The 27,934-nt window shown below is 37.4% G+C and overlaps 1 protein-coding gene across 1 annotated transcript in view; it reads left to right on the forward strand.

Moving 5' to 3' along the window:
* Positions 1–3,502: 3,502 nt before the first annotated feature.
* Positions 3,503–27,934, forward strand: part of TNFRSF19 (TNF receptor superfamily member 19) — a gene marked incomplete at both ends in the record, with an annotated part of 40,130 nt that continues 15,698 nt past the window's right edge. The window contains 4 exons of the mRNA XM_079550387.1: positions 3,503–3,568; positions 4,277–4,387; positions 15,215–15,393; positions 17,373–17,458. Of these exons, the coding sequence (XP_079406513.1) occupies positions 3,503–3,568; positions 4,277–4,387; positions 15,215–15,393; positions 17,373–17,458 (442 nt within the window). The remainder of the gene's footprint in view (positions 3,569–4,276; positions 4,388–15,214; positions 15,394–17,372; positions 17,459–27,934) is intronic.

Genomic DNA, 27,934 nt, shown 5'->3' on the forward strand with positions numbered 1-27,934 from the left:
CTTGATTTTTGGAAGTTTCCTCTGGGTTTTGGAACTCCTGATGATTGAAGGTGTTGGATTTGACAAGTGTTATAAAGGCAGTAGATTTTTCTTTTCAATGGAAAATATTTCAGAGCTGCAATAAAATTTCCACACCTAAATCAACAAAATATGTTTTAGTACAGTGTGCTTCTCCATATGTATTCTATGTCTTAAATCTTTGAGATAAATGCTATAATAAGGTTATTTATAACTGGTATGACAATTTCAGAAGCTGTCATACAGAAATGATTAAATATCAGTGTGACCAACTTGTCACTTCTTAATAGAAGGTGGTACAGGATAACATTTGTTTTATAATCCAGCTCTGGAACAGAATATTACAAACATAAAAATGCATCGTTTGCTTGTTTCATTATTGATCTTTAATAAATGGCCTGTATGCTAAGAAACTTTATTAAAATATTAAATGTTCAGTTAATTGCACATTAGAAAAATGGCTAGGATGAATGTAGCTTCATTACATAAGGCTAATACATTTTAATTGCAGTAGTATGGCAAGTAATGAATCTCCTGGCCAGTAAATCAGGCTGTTCTTGGTTTCCTTTTTTTCCATCCTTCAAGTGACTTGAAGTACATTACAGACTGTTTAGATTTTGCCATGGCTTCATATTTTAGATCATCAGGCTTACTGCGGCTCAGTGATGCTATTTGTGTTGATAATACTGTATGCAACTTGACATAAACATATACAGTTGTTGTAATACTTTTTTTTTTTATGTCACCCACTATTCCTACAAGTAAATATTTGAATTTAAAATGAAACATGCTTCAGTACTATAAAGAAATCATTTTTAATTTTTTTGGTAGTATTATACAAATGAACATAATTAAATTAGAGCTGTTATGTTTTATATTCCTTAAAATTACTGTTAAAGAAATAACATCATCTCATTCAGCTTAGAATGTTCACTTGATAGTCCTCCTAAGCAACTCAGTTACATTTACAACTTCGTTCTGATTGCACAACCACACGAAGCTCTGCTTTCTGTAGTCCTTTTTTTCCTTACTGAATACTAACATGTGGCATCAAGAAGCCAATAAGAATTTCTTTAGTTCAAAGAATGATGCTGGAAGTAATACTTAAGTCTTCCCTGATTTTTTCCAGGTCACTAAAAGTCTCACAATTTGTCTTTGGTCTAATTTAGTTTGACTTCATCTGGGAGGGAGCGTTGATCTACCTAAGGGGAGAAGGGCACTACAGAGGGACCTGGATAGACTGGATCGATGGGCCAAGGCAAACTGCATGAGTTTCAGTAGGGCCAAGTGTTGGGTCCTGCATTTTGGTCACAACAACCCCAGGCAACCCTACAGGCTTGGATAGGAGTGGCTGGAAATCTGCCTGATGGAAAGGAACCTTGGCTGGATGGTCAGCTGAATATGAGCCAGCAGTGTGCCCAGGTGGCCAAGAAGGCCAATGGCATCCTGGCTTGGATCAGGAATGGTGTGGTGAGCAGGACTAGGGAAGTCATCCTGCCCTTGTACTCGGCACTGGTGAGGCCTCACCTCGAGTGCTGTGTTCAGTTTTGGGCACTTCAGTACAGAAAGGACATGGAGGTGCTGGAGCAGGTCCAAAGGAGGGCAACAAGGCTTGTGGAGGGCTTGGAAAATATGCCTTACAAGGAGAGACTGAAGGAACTGTGAACTGTTTTATCCTTCAGACTTGAAGAAGCAACCTCTAGAGCATGCTGTACCTACTTGTAGCTCTGTTACTTGGTTGTCTTTTTACCCATGTTGACATGCATGTAATCTGATAAATGTTATTGACGCGTAGACTGGTACCATTGCTAGGAGAGGAAGAACAGTAAGAATGGAATCTCGGCTTTTCTGTGGAGTGCCTGACTACACCTCTCTGCCTGCTCTGTCCTTCCTGGGCAGACTTTAATTATTATTATTTTTTTAAATAAATAATTATTCATATATAAATAATTTCAAAATAAAATTTTGAACCTTAAAATACATCAACAGTGCCATTGATGTACGCTTCCTTCTTATTCATTAGAATTTGTTAACTAGGCTTTTCATGCTGGGAAACGTGAAACCGAGTGTTGTAACACTTGATGTAGCACTTTTACAATACTTGATTTGTTCTCATTATGATTGTTGCATTTTCTTATGTGTGTTCTGCTTGTCGTAGTTCCATATCATAAAACACTTCAAAGCTGTTCTTAATCTTTTTCTTTATTCTTTTCTTATGCTTGGGTTCCATCCTTTCATTTGCCAACATCTTCTACTCCTAAATGATAAATTTTTATAATCTTACATATTAAAAACATAATTAAACACTGCTCCTTAAGTTTTGAAGTAGACCTGTAATACTTAAGCATTATTTTTCACATAATCTAGGCGAAACGTAATCTGTTACTATCATATATGCAAGGCTAGGGTCACATTCAAACATAATAGTACATGGGCTAAATTTACTTACTATTCTCTTCTTGTTGCTGTACAGCACGGATTTCTGCACGAAATGCTATGCTATTTCTAGTCTAGTGACCAAAAAAACCTGGAAATGAACGTAAACTCAAATAAAAGTGAAGTGAGAAGAAACTTTCTATTGGCCACGTACGACTTGTGAATGATTGTAGGCACATGGCGTAGACTAATGGTTTGTTGGTCTAATAATCTAGGAAACCTAACCCACATTTCTGTGGCAGTTTCAGATTGTTTCCCTTTATTTATTTATTTAATCATTTGCTCATTAGAGCTTCTTAAATTAATTAAGCAAAGCTTTATAGGCTTCCTTTTCCTGAGGCAGGTAGGATGTGATTTTGTTATGCTGTTTGAAATGCCTTGCATAACAGTCTTTGCCTACCTGATCTTAAATGATCATTAACACAGTTTAAGAAGTTAATTTCTGTTGGTGAGGAGTAGAAACAAAGCCTATGTTTGCCTCCACTTCATTGCAGAGCCCATTTTGCTCCACGTTTCACCATGTGATCAACTGTGTGAAGGAACATGTGTGTTATCAGCTGTATCCTGACTGATAAGTGGCATGTTTGGAGAAAATTATTTTCGGTTGACTCCATGCTAAGCTGGTGTCTGGCAAGCAAGCAAGATATGTTAGGGGTCAACATCAGATGTTAGGAGGTACTGGGTCTGCAGATGTTGAAGTTCTCTGATCTGGACTGGTAGCAGTCTCTGAATTTTAAGAATTAAGGCTACAGAAACTTCATGCATCTTCTTAAAAAAAGACAACATTTTATTACAGAAACATCATAATTCTGTTAACTAATTTTATTGTGTGCTTATTTATTAACATTGAAGATATATTTGTATGTGTTTGTGTTAGGTTACTTAGCTTCCTTGAATATCAGAAGCATTTTAACACAATGAATAGATAGCTAAGCTAGAAGATGTATGCTTGATCTAAATTTAAACAACAAACAGTGAAATGCTATTTTTTTCTCTCTCTTTTTTTTTTTTTTTTTTTTTGTGGGGAGTGAAGATTTAGTTGTAAGAAATGGAACCTAAAGGATTTCAAGGAGAAGACAAATTGAAGATGCTTATAATCTTACTAGCATATTTGGTAAGTATGTAAGTCAGCTTTATTCCAAGATGAATGTTGAAATAAATGATTATGTCAGACACAGGAGTGGTGTCTTCTGTGTGCAACCACTAAGTCTGGAAGACTCAAACCTATTTAAACAACTATGAAATATTTTTTTCAATTTTAATGTGAGCTTGGTCATCTACTTTGTGTCATTTCTTGGTACTTCTATTTCAATGTCAGTCTCTTAGTACACTATGCTGTGTGCTGTGTGGGTATATAGTTCAGGAGTTTGAAGTGTCCATTTTATCCATATAATATTAGCATGGCATGCAATTACATTCACTTGTAGGCATACCTCAACTGACCTGCAGAGCCAAGCTCTGAAACTAAGGGTAATTAATGCTTCATTGCTATCAGAGAAGTTTTGACCCTTCTGAAAGGAATAATACACAAAGTAAGAATTTGGAAGCAATTGTGTAGAGCACTTTCTGTGATAGAAGTCTGTAGACATTGAATTTGAAGTTCTCTTGAGAGCACTCATGTTTGATAATGTTTCTGGCTAGGATTCAGTTAACTATACTGAGCCTTTGCATGGCTGATGGTAGTGCTTATGGTATTCCTCATAATGCAGACAATCATTTTTAAAGATAAAAATGTGATTTCTCTTAAAGCTTGTATAAATTACATATAAATCAGAAATAAAGTTAATCTTTTTTCTTTCTTTTTTTTTTTTTTTTTTCATAGCTAAGTAGGGTAATTTGTGAGACTGGGGACTGCAGAGAACAAGAATTTAGAGACCATACTGGGAACTGTATTCTCTGCAAACAGTGTGGACCAGGAATGGAACTCTCAAAGGTAAGCATATCAGGCTTTCTTGAATTTGTTCCAATAAATGCATCTTCATGTGTCTAACGTAATAGACGTATCTATGATATGAGGTTTTTTCTGATGTTTTGACTTCTGAAACATCTTTTGGTTTTTCAAGTAACGTGTTGTGATGCTCGTGATGCGAAACCTTCTGCGAAGAAAATGATAATAAAGTAATAAAACAATAGATTTGTTTCTAGATTTTATAGAGATAATTCCAACTAGATAATCTTTATGTATCTTCCTTACAGTGACTTGTCGGAACAGAATAGTTTATAATAACAAATAAAAGCCTAAGTACATAAATACTAAATAGGATTCAAGTGAGATCTGAGATGGTTTTCTGGACCAGCTGGGTGATAGGTCAGCAGTGTTTTCACTAGCTCTGTGGTTGCAACAGGTAGGTGGGTTGGGCAGCTGGTTTCAAATAAGGCAAAGTGCCTTTATTTTACACCTTATTAATGCCATAAATCAAGTCTGTATCATCTGTGTAAAATAACAAAGAAGACTGAGGCTGGAAAAATATATGTAATATGTAGAAAGCATGTAAAAATTTCTTGTTATTACTGTAAGTAGAACAAAAAGGAAGATTATTATGGTGAGTTTGATTTGAATTATTTTTTCTTTTAAAACACTACTGCATCTCTTCCAAAAGAAAATCCATGTGGAAGTTTTGAAGTTGGCATTTTTTTTTTAGGAGTTCAGAAGCGGATCAATGGAAATGAATGATGATGTAGTTTACAGACTGGGATTCAATGCATCTATGGATTTTGCTCAAGTTTTTTCCAAGCTAATATTTAAGTATTAATGCAAGTGATAAGGGGGGTTTTAATTGTTTTCAGTGCAGAGAAAGGACATGTTGTGAATGAGTAAGGATAGCTAATGATGATGCAGTTGAAACAAGAAATGGGAGAGATCAGAACCAAACATATCATGAGTCTTGGAGGGATTTGAACTTATACTGTGAAGTATAAGCAGACTTCTCAGCCTTATGTGTGACACTTGCACCAGTGTCCAGTAACTATCTTGCCAGTTAGTGTGAAACTGTGAGTGTAAAAAGGATGATAAAAGTAGAATTTAGGGTGTTATTTAAGAGCTGTGAAATTTAATTCTCAGAGTAACTTTTGTAAGCAACTACGTTATGTAGATGTGAAGGTTTTTTAACTTGAAACTTTACTAAATCTATCTTTAAACAACAGAAAAAAAAAAAAAGCGTTCAGCTTGTTTTCTTTGTTTCTTCCAATGTTCAACTCTGAAAGCATTCACAAGTAACATTTTGCAGTTCAAGGGTGAAGAGATTTACTTGAAGAAATTCTAATGCTTATTAATCAGCAAAAGGTGATTGCCTTACAAAGCACTGAAATGTCCTCACCATCCCTCCACACCTTGTTGCTAGCATTCAATGAAGTATTTACTTTAGTACTCAGTAAGGATTGCTTTCTATGTTACCCAGTGTTAGAATCATAGCAACAGAATCACAGAATGGCCTGGGTTGAAAAGGACCACAATGATCATTAAGTTTCAACCCCCTGCTATGTGCAGGGTCACCAACCACCAGACCAGGCTGCCCAGAGCCACATCCAGCCTGGCCTTGAATGCCTGCAGGGATGGGGCATCCACAACCTCCTTGGGCAACCTGTTCCAGTTAGCTAGAGTTTGTCTTATTAGTACATGAACGGTATTATTTAATTGAAGGTGACTAATGGTATAAATGTGATTTTTTGGGATGTTTGCTAGATTATTTATTTATTTGACTGGACTTAAGCTTGAGGTATGAAAGAATGGGGAAGAAGGGGGGTAATATAGAGATGCATTCATGGTTATGACACTGTAACAGCAGTCCAAGTGAAGCAGTTGTTGTAGTTCTAGCATACATTGCTGTGTCATGCTTACCTGTCAAGTTAAAAATGGCTGTAGAAACTCATACCTTCACTAATTACTTATGCTTTAGCGTTTATTTATTAAATTGAAAGTAAACTAAAATAGGTAGGTTACACTTTGCAGTAGTATGTGCTATTTGTGTTATATTTTTAACTTTTTCTTCAGTCTGACAGTTCTCATTCTTAATACTAATTTCTCTAAAAATATGAATGCTTAATTGGATTTCAGTGTTCAGGCAATTACTTTCCCCAGACATTAATAGGCTCCCACATACCGTTTTAGATCCCACCACATCAGAACTGAAATTACTGAGTAGGTTTTGCTCAGACCTGAATGTGAGTGAAAACATAACTTCCCTTAGAAACAGATGTACAACTTCCTGTGAATCTTGGTGGAGGATGGAATGCTATGATTGTTACTGAAATGTAGTTGAAAAGCAGCCTTACTGAACTACAAGTTGAATGAACTAAGTATTTGAAGTCAAAGGTCAGAATACAATGGGAAACTGGATATAATGATATACTTGAAGTAATTTGCAGCACATGACAGAGGCAGTGTTTACTTATTTAGTAATTATGCTGTACTTTAACAAGTTTCTAGGTAATTATCAGAAATGTTTGCTATTCTCCTTTCCAATATTGGCTGCTCCTCATTGCACTCTACAACTTCCTGAAGGGAGGTTGTGGTGCAAAAGGGTCTGGCCTCTTCTCCCAGGCAAACAGTAGGACCCGAGGAAACAGCAAGAAGTTATACCAGAGGAGGTTTAGGTTGGATATTAGGAGAAACTTTTTCTCTCAAAGGGTGGTCAGGCACTGGAATGGCTGCCCAGGGAGGTGGTGGAGTCGCCATCCCTGGCAGTGTTCAAGAGGCGCCTGGATGAGGAGCTACGAGATATGGTTTAGTGCTTGTGGCACTGATAGGAATGGGAGGGTGGTTGGACTAGATGATCTTGCGGGTCATTTCCAACCTTGTGATTCTGTGAAAAGTACCACAAATAAAACTAGATACACTGTTGTGTGAGCATGACTATAAAACTAAATATATAGTAAAATACAATAGTATCCGTGTGCTTTTTTTTTTTCTGTTTTGTTTTTAAAAAATAGTTTAAGGAATTGACTGTCAGGTTCCAAGTGAATCCTGTGCCTTGTTAAATACCATGCTGCTGAATTGACAGCAACCATCTTATTGCTTAAGTACACAAATGCATGTATTTTCATACTTTGCTTCTGTAAAACTGAGTACATGATGTTACAGAAGTCAATACTAATTTACAGTTACTTACTCATGATGACTATCAAAAAAAAAAAATTCTTATTGTGGATTTGCAAAACTCAATGAAGTCAGCAGGCCTTATTTGTCCCTGTGCTTAAGGGAAACCACAGTGACAACTGAAGATCAGACTTGCAAATCTTATGAGATGCCATTTGCAAAGGTGATTTAATGAATGAGAAATGGTTAAAGCTTAATCAAGTTAGGACCAATATGAGTCCAGCATATTCCCATCTTGCCACAGATACTTGAGTGTATCACAGACATGCATCAACAGTATAGATAGGTGTGCAGGGCAAAATTCCCCTTGCATCTGTATGTATGTGTGCATGTGTATGCATATATACACATGTATATATGTAGGTATATATACAGGATTGTTATTACAGCTATTAGGGTTCTTTTTGTTGTTGTTGCTACAGTATTAAGCATTTCCTAATACCTTCCTAAATTGAGAAATACTGTCACCTTTTTTTATTTTACACATAGGCCCGTAGGGCAGAAATCAACCTCCCTAGGGTAATGTGAGAAGTGTTTGGTTGAACAGTGTTTAATTCTAGTTGCAAACTTGTACTTGATCCATTGGATTAACATCCCTGTTTGAAATAGATAGGCAACTTCAGGCATGCTTCATATGTGAAACAAATTTGTAAAACAAAACAGCACACACACAAACATTATACCCAGTTTATTTAATGTAACTGTTTCTGGATCTGAACTTTTAAATGACATGGAGCTGCATGAGCGGAAGGTCTGGCTGGGGCTTAGGAAAAGGTTTTTCATCAGAGAGTGACTGGGTACTGAAATAAGCTGATATAAGCTTGAGCTGAATGGAGCTCAAGAAGCATTTGGACAACACTCTCAGACACAGGATTCAAATGTTGGATCATCCTATGTGGGGTGAGGAGCTGAATCCAGAGATTCTTGTGGGTCCCTTCCAACCCAGGGTGTTCTATGATTCTGAGTCATGCTGCAGCTATTCTTTTCAGCTTTTATTATTTTGTTTTAATGAGATTCTCTTTTTCAGAAATGTTTGTTGAAGTAATTATTTCTTTAAAATAAAAAAAAAAGTATATAGTACCCTTCATGATTTTTTTTTTCTTGCTCCCTACTAACCATTACAACTGCTGTAACAGCAGCTCTTTGAATGCTTCATTGGCACAGGATGCCCAGAAAAGCTGTGGATTTCCCCATCCCTGGAGGTGTTCAAGGCCGGGTTGGATAGGGCCCTGAGCAACCTGATGTAGTGGGAGGTAACCCTACCCATGGTGGGGGAGTTTGAAACTGGGTGGGCTGGAAGTTCCTTTCCAGCCCAAATTATTCTATAGTGCTGTGATTATCTTACAACTGGAATCCATTGTTCACTTTTGTTCATTGTATTTTTATAGAGCACTTATAACATGTTACAGTAATAAGTAAGCCACAATTGTTTTTCTACCAATTATTTCAGGCTAGCATGGAAAGGAATGAAATCATCAGCTCTTATTTTCCTTCTCTTTGTTTACTAGCATTTGCCCATTTAAAAAAAAAAAAAAACAACCTGTGTTCTTCACTTTAATAATTACCTCTAGGGACAAAATTTTGTGAAGGCTTAGAACTACTGAAACGTCTTACTTTGATGTGTTTTCTGAGTGCCTTTTCAAGACTGCTTTCTTCTGGGGAGGGAGACAAAAATTATCTTGATTCAGAAAAGGAACTGTTTCCTTCCTACACTACTTCAGTTCTCATTTGTATAGTGAAAAATAAAGCATCATCGACTTAAGCAACTAGTTTAGTATCTTTCATTCTTTAAGTGAACTCAAATTGACATAGCCTTTTTTATCCTATCATAACAGGAGAAATCAAACCTTACACACAACTCAAATTCAAGTAAATCTCATTTAGCATAGGAAAAATAAATGGAGATAGTTTGGTATACACTGAGACACAATCATTTCTTGAAAATGTGCCCATTCAGAAGTGAGAAGCGTATTTCTTTCCAGTCTTCACACCATAATTTGCTTACACATTTCCCACAACTCTCTGTAGCTCCAATGCATTTACTTTCTTTTTTTACCTCTACGTGAAAAGTAATCCATATCTCAGCTTTGTAAAGCTTGTTTCACAATTCAGAATTTTAACTGTGAATCTAGAAGCCATCCAGAGGGACCTGGACAGGCTGGAGAAGTGGGCTCATGTGAACCTAATGAGGTTTAACAAGGCCAAGTGCAAAGGGTTGCACTTGGGCTGGGGCAATCCCAGGTATCGACAAAGACTGGGTGAAGAACCCCTTGGGAGCAGCCTTATGGAGGAGGACTTGGGGGACCCTGGTGGAGAAGAAGCTGGACGTGAGCCAGCAGTGTGCGCTTGCAGCCCGGAAGGCCAACTGTGTTCTGAGCTGCCCTAAAAAAGGGGTGGCCAGCAGGAGAGGGAGGTGATTGTCCCCCTCTACTCAGCTCTTGTGAGGCCCCATCTGCAGAACTGCGTCCAGGCCTGGGGCCCCCAGTGCAGGAAGGACGTGGAGCTCTTGGAGCAGGTCCAGAGGAGGGCACTGAGATGATCAGAGGGCTGGAGCACCTCTCTTGTGAGGAAAGGTTGAGGGAACTGGGCTTGTTTAGCTTGGAGAAGAGAAGGCTCCAGGGAGACCTCATTGTGGCCTTCCAGTACCTAAAGGGAGCTTATGAACAGGAGGGGAAATGCCTGTTTATGAGGGCGGATAGTGACAGGACAAGGGGGAATGGTTTTAAACTGAGACAGGGGAGGTTCAGGTTAGATATTTGAAGGAATTTTTTCACACAGAGTGTGGTGACGCACTGAAACAGGTTGCCCAAGGAGGCTGTGGATGCCCCATCCCTGGAGGCATTCAAGGCCAGGCTGGATGTGGCTCTTGGCAGCCTGGTCTGGTAGTTGGTGACCTTGCATATAGCAGGGGGTGTGAAACTGGATGATTATTGTGATCCTTTTCAACTCAGGTCATTCTCTGATTCAATGATTTTTTCAACAGGTCACACCTGAGGTTGTAGTTCAGAAACATTGAGCTGACAATAGTGTTTTTTTCTTATAGTGCACTGCCCGAGCGTAGAGTTGTGCCAGGACAGTAAATCTTTAGGATGTACCGAAAAACAGATTGCTGAACTGATCACAGTCTGTCTCATGATCAGATCTACAGTTTAGCCTCATGCTCCATTGTATCAGTGGTTAAGGGCAGCGTACTACAAGGAAGAAAAAGCACAGATGAAAGGGAGAGAATGCTTTAAGCCATTTATGTCACCAAATACATGATGATAAATGCCATTGCTAGCAGACTTTTGACTTTGCAGGCAGAGGCACCTTGAGTGCTGCTGATATAGGGCTATTCTTTGCATCATAGGTTACCTCCTTGTGCTAGGTATTTGATGAAGGAAAGAGGGGCTTGCATCATAGCTCAGAACAGGAATTATGAATTAATCAGAAAGGTGCTGTTTACATCTGCTTGTGAATTTGTCCTTACAAAGAAAATGAGGTGGTATTGCATCTGATGTTACCCTGGTGAAGTTACTGAGGGCAACTGTTGCTGTGTTCAGCTGTGACAGCATAACTTTTTAAAGCTAGAGGGCTAATGAAGAAGACTGCCATACTTCAGTGCAGTAGAGGCTAACGTGTTCCAGGTCAGTCTCTTGGACGCTGGAGCAGATGCATGTAGACATGTCAAATCTTACTCACCAAATGTGAAACTTTTCTGACACTAACTTTGCCACAGGAGCTAAATCTCACATTTGCAGTGCACTGTTGCATCCTGTCCTGCTCCATGACTTCTGTTGGCATCTGATTACTCAACTGTAGATGAGGCAGATCCCAGCCGTGATGTAATGCTGCAACCTGTTTAGAATATCCAAGGGTTCAATTAGTCATGATGGACCAAGTGGATCTTCTTAGTGTTGTACAATATAAGGACTTATTTAGGTTGAGGATAATCAATAGAACTAAAGGAAAAAACTGTAAAAAGTACTGTCAGATTATGATTTTCATGATGCCTGAAAGAATTTTTAAATGGAATTTGAAATTATTTTAGTTGAAAGACTCTACTTTGCTGTTCATTTACTTGCTGTGCTGCACTCAACTTCTAGGGAAGAACCACACCACTTAATTCCATTACCCTTCATAGTCTGCTGCAATTTTGGCTTTTCTGTCTGAGTCAGTATATGGGTAGTATATACTGAAAGAAAAGGTTTAAAACTGCTAATACAATATTTTTAAGTGCCTGTTTTGTATGTATTTAATATGTTTTGGCTTCAAACTAAGTTATGGATTTATTGTCCTGTCTTGCTACAGATGCTTTGGTGGCATCTGAACAAAGTTTTTCTGGGGATCAATGTATTCAAGATGATGAGATGCCAAGTACTGTGACAGTGAAGGTTTTATAATTATTCATAAAACGGAAGTGTATTTGAATTTTGAGGATATTTTCAATGAATTTTAATATAGTTTTCTAAATTAATATTTCTCTTTTCTTAGCTTGTACTGTGTATTATTTAAGAGAAATTTTTCATTCCTGTTAACTATTACCATTGATGGCAATGCTGTAAGGGGAAACGAAAAGAAAAAAAATGGGCAAAGTGTTCTTCACAGCCTGCTTTGCAAAAAGAGAGACAAATACAGTGTGTGTTTACCTGCTTTTTTTTTTTTTTTTCTGATATGAAAACAGAAATAATAGTTTGAAATCCAACTAATGGATGTTATAAGCTTTTCCTCTTTCCTGCAGTCCTGAGGTGAACTACCACAGGAAATGAGCACTTATTTCTGAGCATGGGTGGGAGAGTAGAAGGGATGAGGGGCACTGAGGACTATATGGCTGAGTTCTCATCAGCCGTACAACTTGCCAGCTTTGTAAATACAGCACTAAGAAAACTGATGCACCTCAGTTTTGCACGTGTACCGATAGAAGATGAAAAGTCAGTTGTTTGTCTCTTTGTGGGGCTGATAAATCATAAAATCCAAATATTCAAAAGGTTTGAATCCATCACCTAAATAATATCCTTCAGTTTAAGGAATGCAATTAATTATGAGTACAGATTTCTTTGAAGTTCTGCCTGGATTACAAGCTTAAATATTTATTTGCACCTGCCAGGCAGTTAACTACCTCAAATATTATGTGAACATAAAAAGCACATACATAAACTTGTAGTTGTTATGGATCACATCTGCAGAATTCCTGGCAAAGACTTAGAAGTCATCTTTGAAAAGACTGGAGATGCTAAAATCCCTTGGGCAGAAGATTTCTTTATATTGCATCTGCTATTTTTACTGCTTAATAGTAAACCACTCCAGGTTAAAAAAGATCACTAGGATTTGTCCATATATCTAACTACAGCAAAGCAGATCTGTAAGATCTAGAAACATCTTACCAAAACCTGAATACTTTGGGTTAATGAGTTAAAAGTATTTAACTTAATTTCCTGGTGTTTGCTTGTTTTTAACTGGAAACTTCAAAGGTAGTCTGGAAAGGAAAACTTACAATCAAGCTAATTTAGGTTTTATATTTGAAAATTTTTAGGACTTGGGAGGGACTGTTTTGAAGTGATTTATCAAAGGATCCAAACGTATAAAGTTTGTCTGAGCTATATTATATATTAAGTAACACTGCTATTTGGGTGATCTGAACAGAAAAAATATAGAGTAGAAGGAATGTGGTAAAGAAAACGTTTATTTGGAGTTAGGAAAAGCAAAATGTTGTAACAGAAGTTAGTCTGGTTCTGGTCCTCTGTGGTAATTGTGCCTTTGTATGAAATCTTGCAATTGCGTAAATGAAATTGAATACACTGAGATGTTTTTAGACAACATTCTGATGATTATAGCCGTTCTGTTTTGTTTTGACATTGATTCCTAGCAGAAGCCAATAGACCAAGAATTAAGTGGTAGAAAAACATTCTGTGGCTGAAATCAGTTAAAAAACAAAAGAGAAGTATTTGTATCTGCATTTGCATACTACCATTATTATGGGCAATATGTTGGAGGAGGAGCATGCTGTACGTTATATGAAACTAATATGTTTTCTTTGGTATTCACTGATTGTCTGTTCCTTAATATGAAAAATAATAGCAAATAATTGTATTTCTGCAAAAAAAAGAAGAAAAAGTTAAAACTTATTTCTAAGTTATCCCCTCTGTGTACTCTTTTGTTCTTGGATCTAGAGATGGAGGAAAGATACTTCATATCCATTTGGAGTTACTTTCTTAGAAGTGTTCATTTTGTGTGTACTTGACTGCTTATTCTCCAGATGACAGTACTTTTAATATAAAGAAAATTAGAAAATTCTTAGAGCGTCCAGTAAAATGCATCCTTAGAGGTTATTTCTTTCTGATACTTTACCATATCATCGCAAATCTAAGGCACTAAAAGCATATATTAGCTAAGTCCATCACAGATCAAATTTCATGAATGTTCTCAAAATAAAGCCGTGGAGAATCCTGTGTGCATTTGTGAGGCTCAAAGCCATTTACAGCAGCAGGCTTGCTTAGATGACTGTCTGGGAAAAGTGATTTGCACGCATGGAACACAGAGCTTTGTGGAGGAAAGTGGTGGAAACCTTACCCGAAGTTGCTCCAGTTGAAGAACTCTTGAAGTTTTCCTGTTGGGAATTTGCTCTATACTTCCATTAAGACTGCACACTGGAGAAAGAGATCCTCATGCTGTCTTTCCCATCTATTTCTGTCCCCATAAGTCCTTTCCAACAATTTGTTGCATCCTTTTTGCTTTAGTGTTGTGCCACTAATGCATTTAGTCAAGTTACTGCACCAATTAATAGTAATTAAAGCAACAACTCCTAGTGACTTGATATAGCTCTTAAAAAAAAAAAAAAATAAAAAAAAAAGAGACAGAAAAATGAAATAGATTGATAGTTCTATATAATTAGTTTGTAGAACTCAATCCCCAAAGTATTGTGGATAGTTTGGTAAATTGTTTCTCTTTGTTGCCAATCAGTTGTATTATGTGTCTTTTTCCAAATGAATGGAGAGAATCTCTTGAAATGGGTGAATCACCAGCCATAACAGTATTCCCTATATAGTCAAATATTATGCATCCCTCTGATTCCCAGAGCTATTAATTTTGTCTGACGGGCTAAGTACTGTTAGAACTGGAGTGGGTTGGGTTTCTGAAATTCTTAATGGCTAAGCAACGTTTTGTGTGTAGCCAGTGGTCATTAACCAGCTCTGTTTTATTTGGTAACAGAATTTCTAAGCCTTTGAAGATCAATACACTCTATTCAGCAATTAACTTTGTTCACCTTAACTGTGAACCTTAATATCAAAGTGCTTCTCTGCTGTATTTGTAACTGAGTAAGTGCCTTTATACTTCACTTGTCCCAGTTCCTGCACTTTCACATGACTGACCTAATTAAAAAACAGACAGCTCAATAATTCTACCATAAGCTAGTAATAATGAAACTGTGGGAGTCCTTGAAGCCCTTTATCATTTAAATACACAGTGGTTTCTGGAATAAAGTGGTTGACTAAGTATTACTTATAGAAGTAAGGGAGATTATTAGCAGTGGAAGACACATTTGAACTTGCTGAATGGATTCCTTTTGTCTCTAGAAAGACTACTCTCAGTAATAATTATACCAGGTCTTCATTTTATCCCAGCATTCTCTTCTTGTTCATGCTTTCAGTGACTGAATAGCTTACTGTTGCTTGTTAATCCCTACAGGAATGCGGCTTTGGATATGGGGAGGATGCACAGTGCATGACTTGCAGGCCAAACAGATTCAAGGAAGACTGGGGCTTTCAGAAGTGCAAGCCTTGTCTGGATTGTGCACTAGTTAACCGTTTTCAGAAGGCCAACTGTTCTGCCACCAGCAATGCACTATGTGGAGACTGTTTACCAGGGTAAGGCCATTTCTGAAGATGAGACTTGAACAAATGCAAAGCTTATTTGCATTAACATTGATTGATGATATTTTCCTGAATGATTGGGTAGATCCTTTACATAACTATGAAGGACGTGTGTTCTAATCTTGGCTTTGCCAATAACTTTTTATATCATCCAAGCAACTAATTTCAGAATTTCTGTCTTAATTTTCAACTGTCAAAATAGTCTGATAAACACCTACTTGATTTATTAGAGAACTGTCTGTGCGATGCCTGAGTGAAATACAAATGTTGTTACTTGCGAGTTCCTTCATTGTTTCAAAATATTTACTTTGTTATAACATTGATATTTACCTTCTTGAAGGAATGAACACATTATTTTTGGCTTTTTTCTCCTTTCCTTGGGTCAATGTGTAAAAGTTCTCATCATACATGTATGTTTTCAGGACTAGAGTAGTGATTTTGGTTCACGCTCCTGAATTTCTCTTACTTTTTTGGTAAATTCATAGAGTATGATCCTGACTGAAAAATCACAAGTGTATCTAAGGGAAATATTCTGGGGCAAATTATAAGTGTGGAGACTTAATCAAATAGCAGTGGTATAAGTCAGGAGCTGTGCTTTGTTTGTTTGATCTTTGTTGCTGATCTTCTCCTTTTATAGAATTTAGTTGCAAGGTCTCTAAAAGATTTTTCTTTTCTTTGTGGCCAAGTTCCACTATTATCAATATTTGCTGTGAATTTGTTAAAAGACATTTCGTGCCTTTTTGAACTATCAGTTGGTAGTTTAACTGGTAGGTGTAGGTTGTGAGAACTGATTTGTAACTGTAGCAGGTTTTATAATTTCAGGATATGTATTTCAGATATATAGATGTAGATACACATTGCAATTTAATTTTTATATTTACTTATTTTCAAAGCAGCTAACAATTACCTGAATGCTATTGAAGCTCCTTGTATTATTCCTCTCAAGACAGAAGTGAGGCCTTTTCATTTAAAAAGCAATTAATAAAGCTTTGGTAACTAGTATTAGTTTAAGTCACAGTTCTAGATTAAATATTACTGACAATGGCATCTGAAAAGTCCTAAAGCCAAATGACTGGTTACATTCTTATTGCATGTTATTACATATGTACTGTAGGATTTATTTTGCTGTGAAACAGTAGACAATTTTCTTGTGTAAATAATATAAGCTGTATTTTTGTAAGATGGAAAAGGAAGGAAAAAAGAAGCCTGAGTAAAACATGATTTAGGAGTGAACCTTAATTGAGCTTGCTTGTAAGTATTCTGCTCTAGATCCATGTGTTTGGGTACATGTTGAGATGGCAGCTGTTAACACAATGCGCTTTTGCTGACAGTAAGGTTGCAAACATGAGTAGAGGAATCACTGAGTTTCTAGTCTGGACCGTGTGAGGAGTAGAGCTATAGAACGTGACACCACTTATATACCCTACCCATCACTTAGATGTGGCCTAAGAAAATGGATGTACATACAATCTACAGCTGGTCAAACTAAAGGTTTAGCTATTATCTCTCATAAAATATAATGATATCTGTTTTGCACTGGTTTCCAAAGCATCATTTTCTATTTTTCAGCTTCAAAATGATTCAGTAGCTGTGTCAGCTACAAACAGATGTTAACAGATTTCATTCCGAGTGAATGAATTGGTACCTCCAGTCCTGGAGCCTATAAATCTGTTTCTATTCATGTTGTTAGTGTGAAAGTTCTTGAGCAATTGGAAAGCTGTTTGTTTTAGCTGATATAGTTTTCATATTTTAAAGGAATATTTATGTTAGTAGTTAAACAAAAGTAAAGTTAGTACTTTTTTCTTAATGTGCCTCAACAGAAAACATTTTGCTAGGTTAATACTATGGTTGAAAAAAAGCCAGACCTACTTGATTAGGAAGGTATTTTAGATAAGTCCTTTGTACGAGAGCATGACATCATTCAAATGTCTGAGAAAGATTTTGTCACTATGAATTATTCTTCTATTTTCTAGTTTTTATAGGAAGACCAAGCTTGGAGGCTTTCAAGACATGGAGTGTGTTCCCTGTGGTGATCCTCCTCCTCCCTATGAGCCCCACTGTAAGTGTTCCTCACCTCCTGTTGGGGTAGAATTAACTTTTTGCTTTAGAATGTTTAAGCTGAAAGTCTGGCAAAAAAATGTTGATGATGTAGCGAAGAATTCTTTGCATGATTATTCTTGTTTTTCTTTTTTTTGTTAGTAAATTGTTTTGTGAATACTTTTGGACAGGCCCAGCACTGTTATTACAAAGCTATATGACCAAACACTGGAGGATAAACAATCCTCTGTCCTACTACATGATTGATTCCAGTTCTAATTAGTGAATAAAAGTTTGTGATATGCAGAAAGGATTATTTGATGATATCTTTAAAATAAGTTCTAAGGTTATAGCAAGGGAGAATGGTATACATAAATTAGTAGTGTTATATGCATTAAGAAGGAAACAGGTACGCAGTTTCTCTCTTCATTTTTGGCCAGTGAGAGGATATGAATCTTTTTGAAATGAGAGAGTCACCTCATTTTGTAACAGCAGCTTTTTAATACTTTTTTCTAAGATAATTGATGATCTATATCCCATTGAGCTCTTAATTCAATAAAAGGAGTGGATTTTTCTCATAGCATTTATTATTGTATGCTTTATAACATGAAAAATAAAACTACTTCAGCAAAATGTTGTGGAAAACGTTGGGTTTACTTGTGTCACTTTCTGTAAATGTTGTTTTGGGAGCTTTCCCCTTTTCCAAACAGAAGCAATTCTTTATAGAAAGCATGAGTTGTCAAGTTTCTGAAATGCACCATGTTGTACATGTTTAAATACAAAACAACTACTACAATCTTAATAAACTGAAATCCTACCATGAAGTGAAATTACAGTATTTCACTGTGGTTCTCAGAGACTTTAACTCAGTTCTCTGAAATAAGATATCTCAGTTTAAGGAGGTGTATCTTCTGTCTCAAAGCAGCCTATGAAGTTATGTCTAAAGTGGTCAGAATGAATTTAAACCTATTTATGAGAATTTTACTAAACATCACAGGGGGGAAATATCTGTTTTAAGCCTAAATAGAAAGTGTGTTTCTACAAGAAAGTATAAATAACGGTGTGTGAAAGTCAGTTTTTGAAATCTAATGCTGAAAATGCTTGCAGTTTATTTCACTCATTAGTACATTTTGATAGCTTAAAATTTAAGTTTGCATTAATTGAAGTTAAATGGAGACAAACGACTAGGTGTATGGGGCAGGTTCTCAATTATAGCAGGCTAAGTTCTAATTCTCTACTTTTCTTATCTTTTCTTTCCACTATGAAACAGAAAGACAAATATTAGTGCAGCAAACTCTTATATTGCAGATGAAAAGGAAAAGTTTAAATGTCTTGTTTCAATGAATTAATTGTCCACTGAGGTGTGTGGTGAATTTTTTATTTGCTTAAGAATGTTACCAAAAGGACACAAAGGCTCACAGCCCCCTGCCTGGACTAAAGGTTCCTGTTTAAGCTGAGACGTGGATGAAGTCCTTTCAGCACTACTAGCTGTTGATTATTACCCAGTTAGCTATAAATCTAAATGCTTGCTTTTATCTTCTTTCTTTCTGTAGACATTTTTAAACAGATCTGGTTTAAATATTTACTCAGGAAAAAATGAGTTTGTGAATTGCTAAAGGTGATGTTGAAAGGATTCTATAATGAACAAGTAAAGAGAGTATTAGAGGCCAGGAGAACTGCTATCACCTTTGTTTAAACTTAAAAGGGGAGACAATAACTTGTGTGTCTTAGGATGCCAGAAATTTAAATGCACCACTATGTAGTTATATTCTGCTTAGTTCAGGTAAATAAACTGAAAATACCAATACTATGTATAGGGGAAGCATTTAAACATTAGAAATGAAAGCATGTTTTTTAAATGACTGCTTATGTTCACTTTCTAAACTGAAGTTGTCGCTTTCAGCTGTAGATACTAATTTTCCACTGAATGACAGATAAGAAATAATATGAACTAGGAACTAGTCAATCCCAGTCAATCACAGGTATAATTTCTGAAATGTAAGATAGCATAGCTTGTCCCAAACTGGACTGCTCAGCAAAGAGTGATGCCCAGGTTTGATGATGGATTATTTTTTTTCTCAGCAACAATTCAGGCTTGTAGAATTCTCCCTTCTGACTGTCTAGACCGGTGTTGTGCTACATCAATGACTACTCTGAAACTGTTCATGAAACTATTCAGTTAGCTGGATTGTGGATCCCTCCATGGTGTTAGAAACAACTACTTTATTAAGGTTATTTTTTAATCTGATGAGTTTGTTAATACCAAAGCATATGTGCTGGCACAACTGAAGGAAGGATGTTCAAAAGGCTGGGGTAAGAAGCAGAAGATTTCTCAAAGATCTCACTGCTTTCTTTGAGCAAGTACTGTGTTTTATGCTAGGCTGTATTAGCAAATAAGCAAAAAATGTAACAAACCATACTCTGTTGTCTTTTGGCCACATGATGGTGGCAGATAAAATAATTGCATTGCTTCAATTTTGATCAGCTTGGCTATGTCAGCTATTCCTACAAGTATATCATTCAATTCAAAATACAGAACTGCATCTGAATATCACCTGACTTCTCTAGCCTCTGAATAAGGCTTCTACTGAGTAGAAGAACCTGTAAACATTTTTTAAACTGTTTGCAAAATCTGGTTCCTACTGCTTTCATGCTACTGTTCCTTTCTGGACCAATCTACAATCAGTGATTGTACTCCTACTCTGTGCAAATACATTATAGAATTTGGTTGTACAAACAAACTGGAATAACTCACAAGATGAAGTTAAAATTCAGACACTAAGAGTGATTTATAGCAAAGCCAGCATCACATTAGCACCCCTTATACTCTAATGTTAAAACAACAACAACAAAGCATAGTATGTTCTACCCAAGTCAGATTGACGTCATGATTTCGTCTGCTTTCTTCTTCATGGCATAAAACAAGCAGCATTGGGAAGATTAGAGAGCAGGGATACTATTCCATGTAGCTTGGGAAACTAGTCTCTACGTATTACAGGAAGTAAATGCATCATTTGCATCAATGAGGCAGTAATGTTTTGTTGAATAAATCACGGCAGGGAAATATGTACAGTTTGATGGTAACATCATGTGCATTTGAAACAACCCGACAAACAGATGTAAATGTGTTTATATCATGAGCTACATTTTATGTTCATTTCAATGACAGCTTATTTAAATATAACAGCGATTTCATAGTATTGTATAATGGCTTATGTTGGAAGGCATCTTAAAGATCATCTGTAAGCACAGCTCCAAATGTACTGCCCCCTTATGCTCACTGATTTCAGAGGTGGATGTTGGTGGTATGGCAGTACAGGCAGAACCTTCCCGCCAGTATTTCTTTACACATTGCTGCTGTGTGACAGATGGCAGCAGAAGGGGCAGTCTGACAGGACGGTGTCTGATATGGAAGTGCGTATGAAGCAAAGGTGTGGAATTTAATTCCTCCATGTGGAATAAATTGCACCCATGGACATTCATTGATGCTTGCAGAGTATTTATGGAGATCAAGCTGTGAATGTGAGCACAGTGAGGTGGTGGGTGGTGCTTTTCAGCTGTAGTGACAGCGATGTGAAAGCCACTTTCCATAGGGCCATGCAGATTTTTATGAGCAAGGCATGCAGGCTCATCTTCGTTGCTGGCAAAAATGCATAGCTAATGGTGGTGACCCTGTTGAAAAAAGTGTTTTGTGGCTCAGAATTCGCTCTGTCAAATAGTGTTATTTTGCTATTTGTATCTGTTCTAGTTTCCATGAAAATAAATAGTTGCCTCGTAGCAGTTTACACAGCTACAACTCTCCTTCTGTGGGCAGGTTTACAACCACAATATCAAGCTGCCCAGAGCCCCATCCAACCTGGCCTTGGGTGCCTCCAGGGATGAGGTGTCTCTGGGTAAGGATTTCTTCCTAACATCTCACCTAAATTTCTCCTCTTTTAGTTTAAAGCCGTACCTCCTTGTCCTATCACTATCTAACCCATGTAAAAAGTCAGTTTCCCTCCTACTTATAGGCTCTCCTCAAGTACTTCAGGCTTCAATAAGGTCTCCTCTTTCTTTATGAGAAATGCTCCAGCACTCTGTGTTTGTGGCTCTCTTCTTGACCCACTCCAACAGATCTGCATCTTTCTTATGCTGGAGGCCTCAGACCTGGATGCAGATGAAGCCTTGCAAAGATGGAGCAGAAGGGGACAGTCACCTCCCACACCCCCTTCACTGAGGCAAAGAACATGTTGATTACCTCAGCCTTCCCCATGTCTGTTGAAGCCAGTTCTCCCTTCTTATTTCAGAGGGGATACACTCTTTTGGCCGTCTCTTTTCCCAGGCCACTCATCCCTGTTTCCACTGCCTGTATTTTCCTTCTTATCATTCAGTTTGACCAGAAGGTCCTTGTTCAGTCATACTGGTTTTCTGCCTCCTCTACTTTTCTTTTCTGCCTCCTCTCTTTTCTTATGCTAGGGAATGGAGAGCCCTTGTTCTATCAGAAAGGCATTCTTAAATTGCTGCCAGCTCTTTTCCATTCCTGTGTCCCTATGGACAGTTTCTCAGGGGTGCTCATCCAATAATTCCTTAAATAGCCAGAAGTTCACTGTCCTGAAGTTCAGGGTCCTTACTCTTCTGTTGCCAGGCATACGTTCCTCAAGGTTGTGTACTTAACCAGGCCATAGTCATTACAGCCCAGACTGCCTCCAGTCTTCTTTAATGATCTCCCTGTGATGGTTTCTTTAATGATCCCTGTCTGGATGGTTGAAATCTCCTATCAGGGGATAAGAGATAGATAAGAGCCTATGAGTGTGACCTCTTGTAGCTGAAGCAAAAAGATTTTGTTAAGAGGTTCCCATTGATCAGGTGGCTGTAATAGACCCCAACTACTAGATGTGCTTTATTGATCTGGTGCCTGATTTTAATCCACAAGGTCTCAACCTGAGACTGTTTCTCAGAGGCAGCCCTTTGCAATCTATCTGCTTCATCATATAGAGGGCAACTTCCCAGCCCTTCTTGCCCTGCCTTATCTCTTTTAAAAAGCTTCTAGACCTTGATTGTTGTATTCCAGTTGTATGATTCATCCCACCTGGTTTCTCTGATAACAATTAGGTCTCTGTTTTCTAATAGCACCACAGTTTCCATCTCCTGCTTATTTTTCGTGCTGTATGCAACTCAGCTGGGCTATTGGCCATGTTGTCTTCCTTAAGGAGTCTTCCCAAATTCCTCTGGGACAAATCTGAGGTTTTCCCCTGATGTTTCCTAAAGTGACAGTGTTTGCTGGCTCTTCTCAGTCACTCATCCCCTTACATCATCAAACCTTGTTTAAAGCTCTGGTGATAAGCCCATCCAGCTTGCTGCCCAGAACATTCCTGCCCCTCATGGTCAGTTGATCTGATGTCAGCATATCTGGTCTCTCAAAAGTACATCTGAGAGCATAATATCCAAAACACTGAGCATGACAGCATCCACACAACCATTCACTCAGTTGATTCTCCTCCTCCTGCCTAGTTCTCAGTCTCCAGATGGGAGGAACAAGAGGGTTACTACCTGTGCTCCAGATCTCTTCCACATCTTCCCAAAATTCTACACTTGAAAACAACCAATTTTTACTTAGATAAGGAATAAAAGTAAAGATCATGGCTTGCTGAGACAAAATGCATGTAACAGATTATAATGAAAGCATCATTTTCTTTTATTGTGTCCATACCTTATCCACTTCAATATTTTATTTTACAGACCTATTCATCACCTTCACTAAGTTTACAAAGCTCCCTACTCAGTTTTCTTCTGCAAAGTTTTTTCTTACTTTACTTCTGTATGTTTGCAGTTTATTCTTCCTGAGAATTAATTGTAAGTGTCCTAACCTACCACTGAATCCCACTCTTTAAATCTGAAAGGTACATTGTTTCAATTATGAAACATGCTGTTTAAGGGCTAAAATCTGATAGTATTTCCTTCTTCCTGGTGGTAAATGCAGCCGATAAAGGAAAAGTAAGATTTGCTATAATCTACTAATTTGGATTTGTAAACTTCCATGTGAATTAATGGTTCTGTGTCAGGGTGGAGGCTGATCACAAGCAGCATCCCTCAGGGGTCGGTCTTGGGACCGGTGCTCTTCGACATCTTCATCAAGGAGATAGACGATGGCATCAAGTGCATCCTCAGCAAGTTTGTGGATGCCACCAAGCTGAGCAGTGCAGTCGATACACTGGAAGGAAGGGAAGCTATTCAGAGGGATCTGGACAGGCTGGAGAAGTGGGCTCATGTGAACTTAATGAGGTTTAACAAGGCCAAGTACAAAGGGTTGCACTTGGGCTGGGGCAATCCCAGATATCTGTACAAACTGGGGGAAGAACTCCTTGAGTGCAGCCCTGCAGAGAAGGAGTGGGGGATCCTGGTGGAGAAGAAGCTCGATGTGAGCCAGCAGTGTGTACTTGCAGCCCGGAAGGCCAACTGTGTTCTGGGCTGCACTAAAAAAGGGTGGCCAGCAGGAGAGGGAGGTGATTGTCCCCCTCTACTCAGCTCTTGTGAGGCCCCATCTGCAGAACTGCGTCCAGGCCTGGGGCCCCCAGTGCAGGAAGGACGTGGAGCTCTTGGAGCGGGTCCAGAGGAGGGCACTGAGATGATCAGAGGGCTGGAGCACCCCTCCTGTGAGGAAAGGTTGAGGGAACTGGGCTTGTTTAGCTTGGAGAAGAGAAGGCTCTGGGAAGACCTCATTTCTGTGGCCTTACAGTACTTGAAGGGAGCTTATAAACAGGAGAGGGAGCAGCTGTTTATGAGAATGGGTATTGACAGGACAAGGGGGAATGGTTTTAAACTGAGACGGGAGGTTTAGGTTAGATATTTGAAGGAATTTTTTCACACAGAGTGTGGTGACGCACTGGAACAGGTTGCCCAAGGAGGCTGTGGATGCCCCATCCCTGGAGGCATTCAAGGCCAGGCTGGATGTGGCTCTGGCAGCCCGGTCTGGTGGTTGGTGACCCTGCCCAAGTCAGAGGGGGTTGAAACCAGATGATTATTGTGGTCCTTTTCAACCCAGGCCATTCTATGATTCTATGATTCTATGATTCTATGATTCTATGAATGTAATAGGCATTTGGGATGTACAAGGACTGTTCTTCAGTGCAGAGTAGCTTATGACAGAAAATGAAAAGTTAGAAATTACAGTCTTCAGGATGGTGATAGAATACTTGATAAAAAGTAATAGAGGTGGCTAGAAGTTTGCTGGCTATCTATGTGTATTAATTCTTTTACTACATGTGTGTCCATCTTATTTCAGTATTTTTTTGATTTGGTGTTACACCATAGCATCTCATAAGCTTTTCATCCATGTTGGACACTGTGACAGAAAGCAGCTGGAACACTGCATAAACCTTTTACAAAAGAACTGACAGCTAATTTAAGTAAAGGTAATAGCATCACTAGCTTATAAACATCAGTACTGTTTTATTACAAAGCCATTAGCTTTCCATTATCTTATAATTCAATTGTACACTTAAAAAGAAAAAAAGTAATAAGTCTTTCTGATATTTTCCATATGTGACCTGATGGCAGAGCAACTTATCTTTAGCAAGTCTGAAAGAAATTTTACTAGGTGTTTCAGAAAGATGAGAATTGCTATTCATGTCTTGTAAAATTTTATCACAATGCTTCTTTCACTCATCATAGATCAAAACGAGTTAACCTAGAATGCCTAAATACTTCCATTTTCTTGGCATTGATAATTGCAGAGGTTCTGACCCACGGGGGAAAGATTCACACACATCTTAGCCAAACAGCTCTTTTTCCTATTTTGAAGTCAGTTTGCCTCCTGGGTTTTCCTCCTGAAACAAAAAGTTGCAAACAAAGAGGAGGCAGATTCTTCCTTTCTCTAGTAAAAGAGGCATTACTGCTAAAATCAGTTATAATAATTCTGAAACATTACTCAACAGAGAGGAAAATGCAGATTCATTGCACAGCTTTATTACTTTAACAAACTCCCCTTGCCTGGATCAGGTAATGTTGTTTTTTTTTGTCCCTGTTCCCTGTTCCCTTCTCTTCCCTTCCCTTCCCTTCCTTTTTTTTTTTTTTTTTTTTTTTTGGTGTATGCAATCCTAACCTGTTTTTTTAACTCATATTGTTTACAACTTTATTTTTTGTGCCTGTGTCTAGAAAGCATTCTGTTATGTAGCTGTTTATCATTAAATAGGTATTACAGATAGTAGATATCTGGGCAGAAATAGAAGTTTTCCTCATTTCTTCATGCCAAATGTATATTTTTAACTGAATTCAATTCTTTATCCCAATTAAAGAAATACAATTCATAATCATAATATGGATGATCCTGAACACTTTCTACAAGCACTGGATACAGGGGTGCCCACTGTGCACTTAAGGTCATGTTCCTGAGAACAGAAAATTTCTTTAATTGCTTCTAATAGTTAACTATTTGGAGCATACTGAAACGTACTGATAGTGTTGCCAGTGGTCTATAGGAGTGACAACTGTTGTTTTTCTTGCCTGGCTGCTTAAAATATAATTTCAGATTTATAGAGTCAAGTATTATCACACACATCATATTTTAGAGATGCCATTTCTCAAGAAACATAATGTTAGAATTATCTTCTTCAGTCTGTTGTTCTAATTGAGCACAACATACACAGTAGCATCATTTATTATACCTTTTAAAAACTCTTGACCCCAATGGCCAATATCTGTCCACCCTGATAGGGCAACAGAGGCCTCAGAGGAGTAATTTTCTGTTTTTATTCCAGTGGATGATCTAATAGTGAAGAGGGAGCTGTGTTATTGCCCTCACTGAGAAGGCTGTAACATAAACTTCTGCCATATTCTTTATCAGCAGAAAATCTATTGAGAGGAAAGTAAAGTTTTTAAAAATAATTATTTCCAAGCATCTTGAAAAATACCTGTTTGTTATAGTTGTGGAAGGAAATGAGAACATGTGGACAACAAAGTTTGAAATCTTAAATAAGGAAGAAAAAGTCTATATACGATCTCTTACAGGTTATATTAGCAGTACCTACTTAGGAAGCTGTTAGCAACGTAGTTATTAAATGATTTCCAGAATGAATGGATGTGATATGAATGGCTTTCATTATACAAATGGAAATCATAGAATAAATTAGGAGTGGAATGTTGTTTTGCTGCACTGTTGATTCATAATCTCTGAAAATGCAACTTATAAAATATGATCATAATTCAATAATGTTTTAAGTGGATTGTGTCAAGTTAAGTGGTATTTGACCAAGCCGGATTGCACTGAAACACACTGCCCTTCTAGTTACAGTGTAGGAATTTCACTAATCTTCTGTAATCCAATTTTATCTACTACAGCATATATTAATGTACTTAAGAAAGTTTCAGTGTGTTCTTTTTGAGAGTGCACACCTCATTTCTTACTATTTGGTGAAAAATATATAACGAGGTTAAAATCAGAAGGTGACATTTTTAAAACAATTACATTCTATTACTTTGTTAATTCACACCACAAGCTCATGTAAATGTTAACAAAAGCTTACATATGTGGTGCTCATCTGGCATTATATTTATATTGAATCAATATATGTTGACATATAGAGCAGAATCTGAGGTTTTCCTATCTTTGTTCTAACTCACAGATGGTAACTCTATCTGTTAATCCCAGTGGAAGTTTCATTTTGAAATACAAAACTTCTTTTGAACTTGTGTGTCCCTCCCCACAGATGTCTGGAGCCTTGATGTGTTTCTTTCATGATTCTTTTTAAATCAGGGACTGAAGCATTGCTGGTGAACAGTGAAGTTAGAGATTCATTGCCTGGTAATGCAGTGAATCCTTAAAATATGCATCTTCAGAGCATAATAACAAGAAAATTGAGAGTGACCAAAATACTTAGTTCTGCATATTTCTGGACAGTAAAAATTTGTTGTAGAGATCTCATTTCATTACGTTAAGAAAACTATTTAGTGTATAGGATGAAGAGCTTTGTAGTTGTAGTATTTGCTTCTAGTTTGTTCAAATAAAATAAATAAAGCAGCTTGTAATTATATTTAGTTTTGTTCCTTGACAATGTTAAGTACAGTTACAAAACAGAATTCTCATCTTAACTGCAGAGTATGAGAATTTCAATATGTTTTTTCAAACCAGTTTACCATACTTTTGTTTCTAGTAGTAACTTGTGCAACCTTTCATCTTATGAGTCAATCCTATAATTAGTATCCTTCTTTGCCAGAGGCATACTGAATGTTTGTTTTAGGTGCAGAATGTCTGCAAGAAATTTAACTTAATCATTACTTTTTAATGTAAGAGCTGGTTAGCTCAATTATACTAGATTAAAGTGAACTTGAAATTCCTGAGTTACAGAGAAGAGGCTGATCGTTGACCTGCACTGAATAAGTACTTTTTCTTTTTTTTTTAAATGTGTGTACAATGTGGCTAGTCTTTTAGTCCAGTCTTGCAATACCTAAAAGTAATTGTCTGCTCATTGCATAGAGTGAATTTGCAAAGTTCTGATTCAACTTGGCCATTTTTGTTGATCAA

Source organism: Tetrao urogallus (genome assembly GCF_951394365.1).
Source record: "Tetrao urogallus genome assembly, chromosome: 1".
NCBI lineage: Eukaryota > Metazoa > Chordata > Aves > Galliformes > Phasianidae > Tetrao > Tetrao urogallus.